Source organism: Anabas testudineus, chromosome 22 (genome assembly GCF_900324465.2).
Source record: "Anabas testudineus chromosome 22, fAnaTes1.2, whole genome shotgun sequence".
NCBI classification, from domain to species: domain Eukaryota; kingdom Metazoa; phylum Chordata; class Actinopteri; order Anabantiformes; family Anabantidae; genus Anabas; species Anabas testudineus.
The window spans coordinates 14134442-14151617 of record NC_046630.1 but is presented as its reverse complement, the minus strand read 5'-3'; the positions used below and the strand labels follow the sequence as shown (position 1 = coordinate 14151617).

The window sequence follows — 17176 nt, the reverse complement described above, 5'->3', positions numbered from 1 at the left end:
GTTGGAGAAGAGGAATTTATTCTCATCTTAAGAAGCATTTGAGAAATTCATTTAGATGAGGAATTAAGGGCCATTTTGCAGGACATTTGAGGAGATTCTTCAGTTCAACAGAGGTTTTTTAAAAACGGTGCGATCTGACAGTGTTGTACCTTGACCTTGGTCATCACCTCTAATCACCTCTAATCTCTTTGGAAGTTGTTCGGGGCTCTTTGGTTACCATTTGTATTTTCTGTCTCTTCAATTTGTCATCAGTTATCCTCTTGTGGCCACGTCCTGGGAGGTTGGCTACAGTCCTGTGGACCTTAAACGTCTGAGGAATATGTGCAACTGTAGTCTTAGGAACATGAAGCTGCTTGAAGATGGTCTTTTAGCCCTCACCTTTAACATGATTGTCATATGATTTTTATTTCTAATCCTCTGAGACACCTTTCTCCTTAGCTTTGTGTTTTCTTTGTAGGGTTTTCTTACTTTAAAGAAGGGTGTCAACAATTTTTCTGTGTATCAGCCACATATGGAAACCTCCACCTCACCAAGTGGTGGCAGTAACGTGCTGTTTCATCATGGCCAGTCCAGTGGTACTGAAGAGTAAGAATGAAAGGGAAATTGTGGATTTAAAGAGTGAGTTTGATAAACATGTGAAAAGGAGATACCCTGAATTCACTCTTGTATGGGGACAATAGGGAAGACTTCAGGATGAGAGGTTAAAGGAAAGTGACTTTGAATAGCAACTTGGTTTATAAAGAGAATTTGAATGAGGCGACGCAATAACAATTGACACCTACAGGTGGCAGCAATGCAACTTTATTGGATGCCGGCTGCCTTAAAACCCCAGAGAAGAAGAAGAGGAGGAAGATGCTCCTCTCCAGTTGCTGACTGATGGAGTCTGTGTAATGTTATTAGACTAAAATGTGATTTTTACTGCTTGTCCGGCTTGATAGGCGCCAGGCGATGGCTGGATTGATCGGGAAGGACATCGACTGGCTCTGCGGCTAAAGGTGAGTTTTCTACGTCTGTTTTTATTCAGTTTTAGCTGGAAGCCTGTCAAAGTTAGCATTGGTGTAGCTAACGTTAAATAGCTGCAAGGCTGCCATCAACACACTTTAATAATGGTACTTTTTCTTTTTTTTTTTTTATGTTTTTGTAGTGTAGAGCAATAAACAAAAGCTTTAAGGAATAGGTAGACCTGAAACATGAAAGTACTAGTCAGCTCAACATTATAATAAACACCAAATAGACAGCCCTATATTTTGTTTAGTTAAGATTCATTTATTCACGTTGTTTTCAGATTTTGAATTAACACCTTCTCTTAAAAAGCTAAAGTTAGTTTTGCCGAATTTAGTATGAATTGTGAATGTGTTGTGTTATTATGTATGTATTAGTGGCTCTCACTGACCAGTTGTTTCTCTGTTCCTCTGTCACTCAGCTTTAACCTCCCCTGCCTGCCTTGTACCAGAGAAGCTGAGAACAAGATGCTACTGAAAGATGCCCCAGAAGCTGCTGAAGACTGCCCACTATATAGAGCTGGGCAACTACCAGCACTGGCCCGTGCTGATACCCCAAAGGATAAGACTGTACACCTACGAACAAATCCCCCTCTTCCTCAAAGAAAACCCGTACATCACAGACGGCTACAGGGCTCACCTGCCCTCCAAACTCTGCCTGAAGAGGTGGGTGGAAGTTTGGAGATTCATTTTCTGTATTTTTGCTTATACATACATCTTAATGTCCACTTTTCTCTTGCAGTATTTTTATTCTGTCTAATGAGACAGTGAATATCTGGAGCCACCTGCTGGGCTTCCTGCTCTTCTTCTCTCTGGGCGTCAATGACCTCTCCACCGTACTGCCAGCCTCTGGAGCTAACAGAGAGGACTATGTCATCTACGTAGGACTGTTCTGCTTCCAGGTAAGTGGACAGCCATGGTCTTTTGGGCAGGTTAATATTATCAAAGTTATGGTCTCTCATCCCAGTTTTATTAGTGTGTTCTTTGCTCAAACATTACATGTAAATATATTGGTTAGCCAGAGCAGTGATGAGATTTTGAATTTTATGTATGTGTGTGTGTGTATCTTGCAGGCATAACAAAGTTCTATATCTATGTTTATTGAAGTGATGTCCTCTATTTGTGAGTGTACTTGTCAAAATCAGCAAGTCAGAGGCAGATTAACATTCGTAAGCCTTCAAAAATGTTTGTCTGTCTTCCAGAAGGCGTCTTCAGTTCTTTAGACCTTTAATAATTGTAACCACCACGCTTGTTCACTTTGTAGGCACAAACAGAACACGTTATGGCATGTATAATATGATGTTTATACACAGTACATACAAAGATATTGACAGTCCACAACACTACTGGGAAAATGGTGTGTGGACTGATGACACTAAAGTTGCATTACTTGGGAAGAGCACTATGTATATTGGAAAAATGGTGAACTGCACATCAACATAAAAACATTTTCCTACTAGTTCAATGGAGGCAATCAGAGTTTAATTGTTTTCCTGCCTCATAAAGTGCTAGTTTATTAGATAAGGTAAGTATTTGTATATTGATAAAGCTGCAATCATCTTGAATCATAATGTGTCATTTAACAAAACAGTTTAAATGGGTTTTCTTGTACATTTCCTGCCTCAGGTGCATTCACGCCGTCTGTACATGCTGAGTTATAACTGTATAAAGGTGGGACTTAGTGTATTGTATTACAAAGAGTTACTTTGGTAATTACAGTGGATTGTTCAATGTAGAGACATTGTTGATTGTGTTAGATGTGCACTTTTGTGTTGTAGGATGTTTAGTGACTGATAATGGAATTTGAGTTGAGTTTATGTAATTGTTTGCATTGCCTACCTTAACCTTCACCGCACTCTTAAAACCTTTGTCTCTTCTTGCATATCTTTATGCTGTAGGTATCTGAAATGCTCTTACAAATCAAAATATCTTAAGGAAAGTTAGTGTATCATGAACACAGGAGAATTCTGCTCATTTACATGGTAGTGTACGTATACTGTGTGTATGTGTTCATCCCAGGTGTGCATGTTGTGCTCAGTGGGGTATCACCTGTTCTCATGCCACCGGTCAGAGAAGACATGCCGCCGCTGGCTCGCGCTGGACTACGCAGGCATCTCTGTTGGCATTCTGGGCTGTTATGTTCCTGGGATCTTCTACGCCTTCTACTGTAATGCTGTAAGGTTACCAGTTTCTGGTATGATGATACAATTAGCATGTTGGTCCTCAAGAATATGTTGTGACTTTTGCAAAGCCACGAGATAACGTTGCACTCTTCTGAAATTAGAATGATGTCTGTTGTGTCTGTTACTCTCCCATCTTGCAGTTTTGGAGACAGGTGTACCTGCTGACGGTGCTGTCTCTGATCCTGGCAGTCTTTTGCGCTCAAGTGCATCCTCGTTACCTTAGTAACGACTGGCGATGGATACGGATGGCGATCTTCTGCTGTGTGGCAGGCATAAGTGTGATTCCTGCCTGCCACTGGGTTTGGCTCAATGGAGGATTCACTTCTGATGTCGTACAGGTCAGAAATTACAGCACTGTTAGAAAGAGAAGTGAGCGAAGTATTATTTTATCATACACCTCAGTATTCATTATTTTTTTTGTTTTATTAAGAGAGGTGTTGCCAAGTGCTCATGATTTTCACAGCAGAATATTATTCTTTTTTCTCCTAATTATTTGTTGTTTACTTGTGTGAATCTTGTTTTTTGTTCTATGGTCAGCTGTTCCTGCCCCGTGTAATAGTGATGTATCTCATAGCTGGTTCTGCCTTGTTGTTCTACGTCACCAAGATCCCTGAGCGCTATTTCCCCGGTGAGTCTCTGTTTGTTTTTTCCTCACTGGCTGCACAAGCCTGAAAAAAAAAACCATATGACTTGGTGTGAAATCTTTTCAACAATTCATAACACCACTAGAGGTCGCCATTGCTATCTGAACTTGAGCCTTCTGCAGACATGGTTAGTAAAAGTACAAAGATCAAGGACTTGTTCTTTTAGTCTTCTCAGTAAATAGGAAGTGTCATCATGAGATGACATTTGTCTTCTAACTTAACCTAAAGTAACTTTAATAACATTGTTAAGGTCATATTTTAGTGTAATAGCACTATCAGGACTTAACAACAATTATCAGAACCTCGTGTATGGATTAAAGCAAGAATTTATTATATTCATTAATGCTACAACTAAGGTATTTTCTCACATTTTGTCACACCCGTATAGAAAGCAATGACCTTTTATGACACAAGATATAGGGAAATTATGTTGGATAGAACTCAAGAGTTGTAACCACAAAGCATCACTTTATCATCCCTCCATCATGTTTGTGGCCCTTCTAATCAAGTGGTAACTTTATAGTGGGGCCTAAAACAGTCAACACCTTGAATTTTCTCACAGTCTCACATTTTTCACAGTTAAACAACACAATTTATGATGGCATGTTGTACTTTGTTGTCTTTGAAGTATGAGTTAAAGTTAGTCAGTATTCTTGATGTGTTATCTAGTGGTCTATGAGTTTTAAGATAATACTGGTTAATAGATGAAATATAAAATAATATGTTCACTACTAATAATAATAACTAATAACCTTGAACTTAAACATTCAACTGTAACAATTTATACCCTTTGTGCTCAATTTGAAGAATTAACAAAAATGATCAGTTCAGTTTTAAGCAGGCTTTTGTTTCTCCCCCTCGTCTCTCTAGGCCAGCTCAACTATCTTGGTGCCAGTCACCAGGTATGGCACATACTGGTGGTTGTAATGTTTTACTGGTGGCATCAGACGGCTGTGCACATCATGCACTTCAGGCACAGCCAGCCCTGCTCGACCCGAAGCGGTAGTAGCCAAGTGAACTGATCAAATAATGTTGTTTAAAGGGGGCCTCATTATGTTGGTTTGGCTGCTGGTTTTGAGTTGCTACTGTACCTAAAGATTAGTCAACAACTAACAACCAGAGGCTCCTGATTATGAACTGCTAGGAGTGTGACAGTAATGTATAGCTAATCACTTTAGTATCTCTCTTTTTTTTTTTTAACTTTACTGTCTGTAACAGCTAGCAGCTATGGTTAATCTCCTGTTCTCCCAGCAAAAGAGGCAGTGGAGCAGAGCCTGTACTGGTTAGTCCTTCAGGAATGAGGATCAGATGATCATTCCTGAAGTATGTATATATGTTTTTATTTGTTACAAAAAAGAAGCATGTGTTTAAAAAAACAGATAATCATCTTTTCTCACGGATGTTTTTTTTAAGATTATGAAATGTTTTGACTGAGCACAGAAAAAAGTGACAACTGGAAATTCTACATTTGGACACTGTAACTGGGTCTAAACCCTTCTGGCATTTGAAGCTTTTGAACAAATATTTTTTTGTTATTCTTTCCTTTTGCTACCTTTTCCTTTTTCATGTTGTGCATCATGTCCTTGGAACAAAAACAAGCACTTTGATAACTCTTCACATCGGCACAAAGCCAGTATGCTTTGGCTGCACTAGTCAGTATTCTTCCAAATCACTCTCATCATATATGCTGTACAGTCGCCCCCTTTGTTAGCTCAGGCTCAATCCTTTATTCAGGTTAGTTATCTAAACTACAACATACATATTTTGTCATTAGCCTGTACTGAGGGCCTGTGGGTGACTTTGGTTGTATTTTGCCCTGAATTGTGGGTCACCTCCTATTGCAGTGAATGTTAATTCAATTTTGTTTTGGCATCTCAGTGCATTGATAATCTCATTTAAAAAATTATAAAACCTATTTTATTGTTTGCTGATAGTGAGCAGTAGCACTGAGCTTGCACTGATTGGTCATCTACATTCCCCTCACAGTGATTGATTAGCAGGTTCCAGCAGTAGTAATCAGTTATCAGCTCGATGGGTCATAACAGCTGAGTTGTTTAATTATTGTCTGATTGATGCTGTTTAAAATCAAGCCAGTGTGAATTGTTTTCAGGTACCTCAAACTGTTGTAGATGTCATGTTAGTATATTGTTACCTTTTGTGTGGGGTTGTTTTACATCAGTGTTTATACTTCATTTGCCCTATTATATTTTGAGTATGTGTGCTGTCTGAGGAGTTGCTGTCACAACAAATCACTAAACTCAGACCCATATCATTCTTGCTGTTACATTACAGAGCCAGTAGGTTTATAATAGTGGAAATATGCACTGTACCGGTGCTAAAGATGTGTCTTTATTTTGCCTTTTGTGTGTGTGTGTGTGTGTGTGTGTGTGGGTGTGTGCGAGTGTTTGTTTTTTTTTTCTTTCTTTTTTAGTTTTGAACATTATCCCCTGATCATAAATTGCTAGATCTTGTCTGAATGAAGTGTTTTATCCTTTATTGTATGAACCACTGGGACTCACTTCTACAATGTATAATATTTATTTCAGTGCCTCTGTGAAATATATTTTTAAACATTTTGAAGGGGAAAAGAATGCTGGAAAATAAAGTATTGCTGAGTGTTTTGAATAATTGTAATGTCATTTATATAATAACAACTTACATAAGATCTGATAATTATGACAAACAGAAGGAAGGTGTGACTGATATGTTATGTAATAACCATAATCACATTTTGGTTATCAGCATGCATTATGTGCTTGACATGTAATTCATTTTCTGCTGTTTCCACTGTTTCACAGTAGAGGGTGGCATTGATTTAAAAAAAAAAAAAAAAGCTACGCATTTATATTATAATGGAATATGTCTCCAAAACTCTGTTTGTTACTGATTTGAACAATTCAGTCATCAATTCTTTTCTGTGGAGTTATGGGTTCCACAGTGTCCAAGTTATTAACCTCTATAAGCTATGTGAAGGTTGTGTGCTTTGATAACCAGAGAAGCTCATGATGACTCAGCAGGACAGAGGTCACATCACATTTCTCGCGTTACCAGTTTCACAAGCTTTAAAATCGTCCTCTAAGTTTTCTCACGTGCACAGAACTATTTAACCAAAAAAACAAAAACAAAAAAACCCAGAAATTGTGTTTTTATTCGTGAACAATATTTCTGCTCTGATGGCGATGCTGTCATTTCCAGTGGTTTTTTGAATACTACGTCACCTGCAGATGAAAGATATATTGTACATACATGTTAGTAGGACCATGAACAGTACACAGCCTTCACACGGTTTACATTCCTACTATTCCTTTGAGCTTTACGAGCTCTCTCTGTATGTCAGGTGGAAAGAGATCTTTTAGTGTTTTCTTCACACAAACGGGGACTATCAGCTATTTTTGGGTGTACATTACTAACAAAGCATGATGAAAACAGTACTATAAATGGCATCACAGGGCATAGTAAGCTCTGCTGTTAGGAGCACATGAACACATCCTCATGTACAGGTTAGGAAAGATTTTCATTGCGGTAGATGACACGCACGGCGATGACGTGCACACCTGCTTACAGTCTTTGAATGGGCACCTATCACCTTACACTTAGCAAAGATGCACTAACTGCAGTGTAATTATCATAACTAATTATGCTGGCAATAATAGCTATGATTATATTACCTCATGTGCTAACAGCTAGCTGTGGAGTCTGACACATCAGGTTAGTGTTGTACTTTAAGGTGTCATGCTACTGTTAATGTCACTCTCGTTTTTTGACTTTAAAACGTATCAACGTTGAAGTCATGCCATTATTTCTGAAAGAACAGATTACTGCTGAGCATCCACATTAATTTTGGTCTTTTGAAACTTTTGCAGCAAAGTTGCAGACTATTGTAAAAAATTGTGACTAGTGAGGCTTAAATTTTCATTCCATTGGATAATAAGTAACATTACAGTTAATGAAAATGAATAGGCATCCCCCTTCTATATATACAGTACATGTCTGTTACTACTGGCGAATCAAACGAGACACACTGTTTCACAAAAAATGCATTAGTTTAATTCAAGTATTCAACATTAAGGCAGTGTCTGTACATAAATGCTGAATTTCAACACTGTCTAAAGTATCATTAGTATCACAATTCAAGTTAAATGAATACATAAAAATGTTGATGAGAAATAAGTGTATAATATTTACATCTTATTATTATTACATCTACAGTACTCTATCTTTTTAACACAGGATGTGTTAAAATATGAAAGTAAAAATACTTCCTTTTTTAATTATTACACTTCAGTTACCTACTAGCAATTGTTATTGTTTCAATCTATATTTCAGAATGACAAACAAGTGATTTAACAAAGTGACAAAGTCTACTTCTGATTTGGCTTGTCACTAAATGTTTGTAGCAGTGATAAAATGATTTGTATCGTCCCCAAGTAGAAATGTGTCTTGGGCTCAAAGGCTCCATACAGCTGCACATAAAACAATAACAAATGTTTGTAACACAGAACATAGTTATGATCATGCAGTAAAAACACAGTAAAACAATAAAAGAAAACCGAATGTGCAACAAAGGCAATGCTAGAAATCTGAATTTGAAACCAAATGAAAGAGTGTATTTTTGCTGACAGTCAGTCTCTGTGGTACTGGATTACTGTTTTCTGAGCCTGTATGATTTGACTAGCTCATGGTCACTTACTTCCCTGGTATCGAATATCAGCTTTTCTCTTTATTTATTTATTTTTGTTTAAATGACAGTCATCTCTGTGCAGCAGACTTACTACAATGGCGTCACACCATTCATGATGTAATTATTTGGCTGGCTGCGTCTGCATTTGTGTGAGTACAGTGTGCATAGGTGAATCAGCTCAGTTTATCTTGACCAAGATAACTATAACTCTTCCAAAACATTACCTATAGCTTTGAACATAATGTTAAAGCTGCACTTCTTTAATCTTTATTTATCAGATGGATGAGGTTTAAGCACAGGAAATGCTGCAGTGTGCTACTGTGGGTAGGATTTAAAGTGGAAAGTGGAAAGTCTGTTTAGACCTGCAGATTTCCACTGCACACCATACTAGAAATGGATTCTGTGAATTTGCCATCTCCTGCTCATGAGAAGAGTGGTGAGCAACAGTACACAGATTTGTTCAGACCTCAGACAGTCTCCGAACAGATTCAGACACACAACTTAACAGAAATTGAGAAGCAACTCCACTAGAAGGCTGACAAAGTGTGTGGCATCAACTGTTACCATCAGTTTAATCAAATATATAAACTCCTTGTACACTGGATGATGTCTTGCTTTAATACAGTACCTGAGCAAAGATCTGAGATGTGTGTAAATCCTTTATTTTTACAAGCACACATCATAAAGCTGCTCCTGTTGCGCAACCAAGGAACAGGGCAAGAGTACAAGTATGTTGTAATGAGCCCTGGTTTGGAGGCACGGCTCCCTCAGTGTGAGACTGAAGTTAAAAAGCATGCAATCCTCACAAGTCATGTAAAGCTTCTTGCTTCGTGCTTCTTATTTTTATGTAACTAAGACTTTAGAAATTATTTCGATTGAGGTTCAAGGTAACAGTTGACATCTCTTGAAATACCACTGATCTGTCTGAATCTCAGTTCGTGAACTTTGGACTCCTGGGGCAATTAAAGACCTCGTCAAAGTCCTAACATTACTTTTGATATAGTGACCCATGGGTATGAATAAGAACTAACATGGAAATTGAAGACCAGACTACTGAAATTACATTATTATAACATATATTTGACCTTATTGTAGATACCACCACTGATATAGATCATGGGCTGACAAATCTTCATGATCACTCAGGGAAACAGTTGTCTGCAAAGTTTAGGTCTCAACAGACCATGATAGTTGCTTCCTTACTTACTTACTTCTACTGACGTACAAAACTGTGGGTGTAACCTATTTATCTTTCTTACTGCTCATTCACCTTTTAGGTGAATGCAGGAAGTACAGATAAAGGAGCATCACCACATACTGTTGTTACACTGAATAAAAAAAACTAAACACTTAAATGTGCAGAAAGTTGTGTTCTTTATATGAATATGTAACAGACTTACCCACTGTTACCTACTACTTGTAGTAGGGCGTCTCTGATTCTATTTTTAACTTTTTATATAATATAAATCTTGGTTGGTGGTTGCTTCTTATAGTCCTAATGAAGGGAGTACCTATCTTAGAGGTTTTCAAACCCAGGCAGCACAACAATGCCCTACATATTGTCTTTGCTAGTGACAGGAAAAACACATTCTAAAATATAGTATCTTTAGAGGATAGTCTGAGGGACAGAACCACCAAAGTGGTTTGGCAAGAAAGTCTGAAGAGGCCTTAGCATGCAATGTTGCAATGTTCACAAAATGGGGTGAGCCTGAGAGGCCTGGAAGGCACTGTATGCAATAGACCCTAGTTGCTGTAGTGTTGACATGACCACCTTTCTAGTAGTGAAATTGCTGAATTTGAAGAACTTCTGTCAAAGGCAGCTTGTTTTGCAGCTCAGCTTACCTGTGGTGTGCTTAGTTAAAACACAAAGCATCAAAAATTTACAGAAAATTCTTTGCAATTTGATCTTTATGATAATGCCATGGTTTCTTGTACAAACCATCCTTTAAGGCAACCTCGAAGCTACCTTTCCCTTTTCCCTTCCCCTTCCTCCAGCTGCTCTACACCACAGAGTCCTCTAACCTGACTGCTGCACATGTACTGTTTGCATGAAGAACTGCAGCATGAACTGCAGGAAACAGCAGGCTGCTCATGTCCTCATCATTCTTCCCAAAGAATTGTCCCTTCTGCAAGGTATCAATGACTGAGGTGTTACAGCTGGCAAGGATCACCCTCACCCCAATCTCCTTATATTCCTTGACCAGCACTTTAAATGTAGCCATGCCTGTTGAATCTATAAAAGGCATAGCAGAGCAGTCTAAAACGATCGTGTGGAACTCCAGCTCTCCTTGCACAAGTCCGATAACAACATCACCATTGTTGTTATCCCCACTTGCCTTGGCCCGTCTCTGGGACATTTCTTTGGCCTTCTTCTCTGCCTTTTTCCGCTTTGTCATCTCCAAGAATGGTTCAACTCCGACAATTTTGTAGATTGATTTGAGGAATGTGTCCTTGTTGGCATAGTATAGAGGAGCCTGGAAGCGTATGACTTGAACCCGTGCTGGCAACGCAAGGTTTGCATACTCGTCCACATCGTCATAGATGTCAGTGTCATTGACTCGGCCCAGGAGTGAGACCTGACATTGAATTAAAAGAGATTATGATATTAAATTACACATTTTAACTTATTCGCATAAGTTAAAGTTATTGGCTTTCAGTTACCAGTATCAAATAATTTACCCACCTTAGGTTTCTGGGTCTTAAAGATGACGCAACTCATGGAAAAGACAACTCCAATCACGAGGCCCAGCTCTACACTGATCAGAGCAGTGGCCGACATGGCGACGAGCCAAACAATGGCATCATTCTTGCTGTCACGCCACTTGGCTGGGACGTCCTTGAACTTCCTCAAAGCCCCCGAAGGCTAACAATTATGATACAAGCAAGAACGCACTTCTGGAGTGCGTAGAAGAAAGGCGCAAAGAACAGCAGTATGAGAAGGACAACCAAGGCGCTGACTAGACTCGATACCTTAAAGAAGAGCAGAGACATGGAGATAGAAAGAAAAACAGAGATTTTATGGTGATTTTATGATTTATCCAAAGTTATCATGAAAAGATAATATTTCATCATGCTTTGCTTCAAGTGTGTCAATGCTACACATGCCATCAGGTCAGACTTCAGTGAGGTTCTTAGAAACCACTATTTGCCCTATGCAGATCTTTATCCCTCAAGGTGTTTATGACAAAACAAAAATTTTAACAAGTCATTGTCTGAGTCATCCTAGTCAATCAAAAAAAAAAGTCAGAATGTTTTTAACCAAATCACTGTACTGTACATGTGGCAGTGTTGAGAACACATAACACGTCTGTTGGAAATGAAAACAAAAAATATTCATAGTGTTGTAGTGCTGTATTTTTGGAAATGATGGTTTAAATTATTTTGTTTAAATTACCTAAAAAGAAGAAATAATATATTTTTTAATTCACCTGTGTCTGACAGCCAGTTGAGTCCTTCACCATTGTTTTTGCCAGCGCCGCACTGGTAGTGAAACAGTGGAAAAAGGAGGGGATGATGTTGCAGAAGCCGATGGCCAGCATCTCCTGGTTGGCACGAACCGTGTAGCCATTTTTCTTAGCAAACATCTCTGACAGTGACACAGTGAAGGCAAAGCTAGAAGGTGAAAACAAACTTTATTAAACAAATGAAGCTGTAACTTGCAGTAATCTTTGCCCTCATGAAGTAGTAAGTAAGTACGACTGTTTTGGACCTGATGTCAACATGAATTTAGGGCAATCATGTTTTTAATCAAGAATCATCCAATGAAAGTGTGGACAAATTAACATGTTTCTATTTTTGTCAAAATAATTCCTGTTCAGAGGAAGATGCACCTCTCAAACACACTGTTAAATTGGGTATACATTACCTAATAACAGCCAGAGGAAGGGCATCCAGTGCCACATGTGACATCAGACTAAAATTGGGCACTTGGGGAGGGATGAACCCTGTAGGGATGTGACCAGAAACACTGGAGCCATAATGGCTGTTCAGCTCCCCGAAATGGCTGGCCAGAGTAGCTCCTGCCACCACCACCAGCTCAGTTGGCAGAGGGATCTTCAGACGATCCTTGTAGCGCTCCTGGATCTCTTTACCTGCCACTACAAGTGAAAATGAATAGTGTCATATTATGTTAAAAAGCATTTACCGGTTACAGACTTATTACTAAACAACTAACATCAACGGAAACTGTTTAATGGATAGTGTCATACTAGATGTTGGTAAAATTATGGGCAGTAATTGGCAGCAGAAGCAGCTTACAATATGCACAACTGAAGGCTTTACCTAATATGGAGATACAGATGACACTAGTGATGAGGTCACACAGGTTGGTCTTGTGAATGTTAGCCAAAACATTGATCCAGGTGATGATCACTGTGCCATAGCCTTGGTGACGTGGAATTTTCAGACCCAACAGGTATTTTACCTGCACGGTCAGGATAGTGAAAGAGGCTCCAGTAGCGAAACCATCAAGCATGGGAGCAGAAAGGTAGACAGAGACAAAGCCTAGCCGAAACACTGCCATCAGGACCTGGTGAGTAGATCAGGTTGGAATTGAGGAAGCAAGAGGGAAACAGAAAATTGTTGGTGATAAAAAAGCAAAGGAGAGAGAGAGAGAGAGAGAAGTTGAGTCAATAAAATGGAGAAAGTAGAAGCCTAAAATCAAAATGTAGTTTAATAGGACTAATGATCTACAGCCATCCTCTCTTTGAGGAAGTGTGCACTTGATATGACGTGATCAAAACCTGCACAGGCTGCATTCATTTTATATATAAAGTCCTATCATATTTCATGCAGCAACTAAAGTCAACTGTTCATTAACCTGGTAGATGCCAGCCATGAAGGTAAGAGCAGTAGCAATGCTGATGGCGTAACACTCCTTGCTGCACTGCAGCCCCATTAGCTCCACACTGTGCAGGTGCCCAGCTGTGAGGTTCATGCTGTTTGAGCCGTTAAACCCATCAGGACCCGATGCTTGGGAATCCTCACTGAGATCAAAACCAGCCAGAAACATCTCCTTATATACCACCTTCAGACAAACAGAAATAATCAAATTCATGTTAATCAGCTAAATATAGAACTTCAGACTTGATTATTTCCCTCAACATATGAATACAGAATGATCATAGCATGTGACTTGTCCATTACCTGTCCAACCATAAGGCTCATCAGGCTAAAGATCCCAACGGAAACATGTCTGGACGTCCCCATGAGGAAGTAGATGATGTTGGCGTAAAATGAGGTGTAAAGGCCATAGATGGGCTCCACTCCTGCCAGCAGGCAGTAGGCTATGGCCTGTGGTACCAAAATGATACCAACAATAAGCCCTGACATCACATCCCCACAGATATAATCTCGAACTTTGTATTTAGGCAACCAGCGCATCACAGGGAAGAACCCGGTCACAGTGGATCGGATTCTGGGTACAGAGCAGGTCACGCTCTTCTTCAACTTGGATTTGAAGACTGAAACCTTGGGTTCTTGCTGGTGGACCCGCCGTTCCAGGAGAAGCGGCTGGGCTGTCGTGATTTCTGGGACCTTTCTGCATTTCTCCATTGTCTTAGGGAGGAAGAAGAAGCAGCTCGGTCAGAGGATGAGGGAGGGAAGGTGGATGAAGTGTTTAGCTGTGCTCCTAGGAGATCATCAAGGGAAAAGACACACAGCACAGACAGGAAAAGACAAAAATGTAAACAGTGACTAGGAGTGGAGATTACTTCAGTCAGCAGATAAGATACTGCATCTTCCTGTGACCGGTCACTTTTACACTGATGGTGGTTGCTTTGGTCTGCTATTTATTTATTTGAACATTTCCCCCAGTAGAGCTGCATTACAATTTCAGATCAAGAAGTTCAAGAGTTCAAAACCTGTTGTATCTGTTTCCTTATTTTGAATCTTACTTTGTTTACACCCATGTTTACAACCTTATCATATAAGCCTTCTAATAAACAATTAACAGCAAGGCACATAAAGTCAACCATGTGCACTAATGTGTGATACAAACAAAACAGCCCCAGTACCTAAATGTTGCTCCATAGCACCACTAGTGGTCAGACACTCTACAGTGTACTTTAACTTCTTCTTAAAAAAGATTGTTGATTAATAAAGATGTGTTACACTCAAGTCCAAAAACCTTTCAGGGAATAATAAACATTATATAAAAATAACTACTATTTTTTATTCCAAACACGTGGTTGCAAGTAAAGGGAATTATAAGCCTGGTTATTAATTAATATACAAGTACACACTATTTATAATTAACAAGACAGTGTGTGTGTGTTAAATGTTCATCGATGTAGAATCTCAATAATGTTTCTTTAAATGGTTAATTATTGTGGCATTTATTTCCCTGATTCAATGCTAATAGGGTTTCCGTTTGGTGTACATTCATTTTCAGCATGGTGCCTCAGAAAATAACACTTTGGCAAAGGTCAGTTACACTTCAAAACGAATAACTGACAATTTAACTCACATATTACTTGGTGAAAGCAAATAACAAACACATTAATTACATGAATGAAGCTTGTGGTTGCCAGGTTGCACAAGACATTTCTCACAAGGCCATGTTTTTTCAGTAACCTCAGCATCTCAGCACAGATATCCAGGTCAAAGTAACTATAAAACACTTTAAATTACATGTCATAATCATCTGCCATTACAACAACATTGGAATGTGATTTGCCCTGGCAATCCTCAGACTGAAATGACAGCTAGACTGGAATACTTGTAATTTCACTTATTTAGTTTGACATAAAATATGAATATTTGGTACTGATGATTAAGTTTCATCATGTTTTCTCTGTTTTTGTCTGATTTTTTACTCACTGTTACTTGGTAGTTTCCCTTTGCAAACTGCTCATAACAGACAAATACATAACCCAGTCTGTGTTCACATCAACATTATTATTAGGAAATCTGACTTTTTCAATTAATAGAAAACTGTCACACCTAAAAGAATGATTAACTGGTATGTTGGGAGTCACACTGAAGACCAAACCAAAACTAAACAGCACTGAACACAACTGGTTAAAGCTGCATCATTTCTAATCAATGTACTCTCCTTCTGCCAACACACCATCATAACTTAGCCTAGTTTATAAATCCTTTCATTATCTTTTCGTTATTTATGCCACAACAACAAAAGAGCACCATTAGTCAGAATCTAGCTGATGCAGCCTTTGGTGATGGAGTCACATTGGTCAGTAAAATATATCTCCATAACCAAACATGTGACTTTTAAAAACTCTTAGGATCAATTCAAATTCTGAACCAGCAAACACATTAGCTCCTGAAACCAAGTCTATTGTCCATGGAATAAGTTCAGTTTTAACAATCACTAATATAGATTCAATGTGACAGGATGAGAAAAGCTTGTTTCATCACTCGACAAACTAAATGCGAAAGCGTCAATATGAGCTCAATAATCTTCTGACTCCAAGTTTGCTTTGTGGCCGATGTCCGTTTCGAGAACAGGATGGATTTTGTGATGGAGCAAATCATTGTCACACAGTCAAGTGATAGTTTTCAATAGTTATGACTTTCAAGAAAAGCACAAAGGTAACACTAAGAGCTGGAGACGGTGTCTGTTAGAGTGTCTCAGAAGTAAGACTTCATTGTTCATTAAAAAAACATACAAATGATTAACATAAAATGACCCATGTAAAAAAAAACAACCTACAGCTGCCACCTAAATTCATTGTTGAATTCAGAAGAGTGAATAAACTGGAAATTAAATCAAACTTCAATGAGAGGTTCTTCTATGATACCTTAACTGCCTTAATGCAACACTGGAGTAAATAAAAATGAATGGTTTTAGATAGACTTGAAACTTTTGAACTGAAAACATGAGAGGTTATAACCTAAAGATTTCTTCTTCTAAATCCTGATTACTATTATAAAAAGTATGATTATGTCCTTACCTGCAGAGCCACTGGGATAAACGAGCTCACAAGCCTCTGTTGTGTTGTACTTTTTGTAAGTCAGCTCTCTTTTGAACGCCTTACTGTTTTCTCATTATCTGTCTCCCTCTCTCTCTCTCTCTCTCTCTCTCTCTCTCTCTCACTGTCGTTTACTATCTGATCAGTCAGACAGTTGTAGATGTGAATGTCACCTCAGCTGCATAAATAGCAAGATAACAGCAGCCCTTTGGTAACCCTCATTGGCTTGATCACTGGCTGTGGGTGGGACTCATCATCTTTTGCATTCACATGTGTATTCACGCGTGTCTCTGAGTGTGTATGTTAAGAAAAAGTGATTTTTTTACTGAATCATTCTGATTAAGCAAGCACAGTAACAGTGTTATCTGTGTAAACTGCACAGGAAACAACCTGTATCTGCCTTTCAAACAAATATATTCATATCAAATGTGCACACAAGAGTTTGTCAACCAAACTTAATTAAGATTTGTATCTGCAAGAAATTGTGTTGAAAGGAACGCGTTCAAAAGTTTGGGAATTTCTTCAAAAAAGTGAAAGGTTAGATCAAGTTTAGTTTTCTTTGATGTGTCTTTTGCTCGCTGTCTATAGGTACAACAATACTTTTACTTTGCAGAATGGTGTCTGCTCGCTTTGCATAGAAATGGCCCCTTAAACCAAACCAATACAGAGCCCAGTCTGTGTTCATGTAGTAAAAAAAATCAACCTGACTGACAGAAAACACAGGAGACAAATAATG

General features: G+C 38.7%; 2 protein-coding genes across 3 annotated transcripts; one reads left to right on the top strand and one right to left on the bottom strand.

Annotated features, from left to right (window-relative positions):
- Nucleotides 1-853: 853 nt before the first annotated feature.
- LOC113147885 (progestin and adipoQ receptor family member 3-like) lies at nucleotides 854-6438 on the top strand. Of its 2 annotated transcripts, XM_026339166.1 has the most exons (7): nucleotides 854-995; nucleotides 1424-1667; nucleotides 1744-1903; nucleotides 3021-3176; nucleotides 3325-3522; nucleotides 3722-3812; nucleotides 4699-6438. In XM_026339166.1, the coding sequence occupies exons 2-7, from the start codon at nucleotides 1483-1485 to the stop codon at nucleotides 4848-4850; spliced, it is 942 nt and encodes a 313-aa protein (XP_026194951.1). In that variant the 5' UTR covers nucleotides 854-995; nucleotides 1424-1482; the 3' UTR covers nucleotides 4851-6438. The 2 variants fall into 2 exon arrangements, with proteins under 2 accessions (XP_026194951.1, XP_026194952.1); XM_026339167.1 differs by lacking the exons at nucleotides 854-995; nucleotides 1424-1667; nucleotides 1744-1903 and adding an exon at nucleotides 1912-2672.
- A 1943-nt stretch (nucleotides 6439-8381) lies between these two features.
- Nucleotides 8382-16594, bottom strand: slc26a1 (solute carrier family 26 member 1). Its single transcript, XM_026339165.1, is given in 9 exon segments — nucleotides 8382-11085; nucleotides 11193-11362; nucleotides 11365-11479; nucleotides 11938-12121; nucleotides 12375-12606; nucleotides 12791-13037; nucleotides 13329-13535; nucleotides 13655-14138; nucleotides 16423-16594. Coding segments are annotated over 8 exon segments (2139 nt in total). The 5' UTR covers nucleotides 14063-14138; nucleotides 16423-16594; the 3' UTR covers nucleotides 8382-10509.
- Between the last annotated feature and the right edge of the window lie 582 nt (nucleotides 16595-17176).

Bases quoted from the DNA above. Each gene is read 5' to 3' on its own strand.
- LOC113147885 (XM_026339166.1), top strand. From the start codon at position 1,483: ATGCCCCAGAAGCTGCTGAAGACTGCCCACTATATAGAGCTGGGCAAC. The intron at 1,904-3,020 runs GTAAGTGGACAG...TGTTCATCCCAG, and splicing joins TAGGACTGTTCTGCTTCCAG to GTGTGCATGTTGTGCTCAGT. The intron at 3,813-4,698 runs GTGAGTCTCTGT...TCGTCTCTCTAG, and splicing joins CCCTGAGCGCTATTTCCCCG to GCCAGCTCAACTATCTTGGT.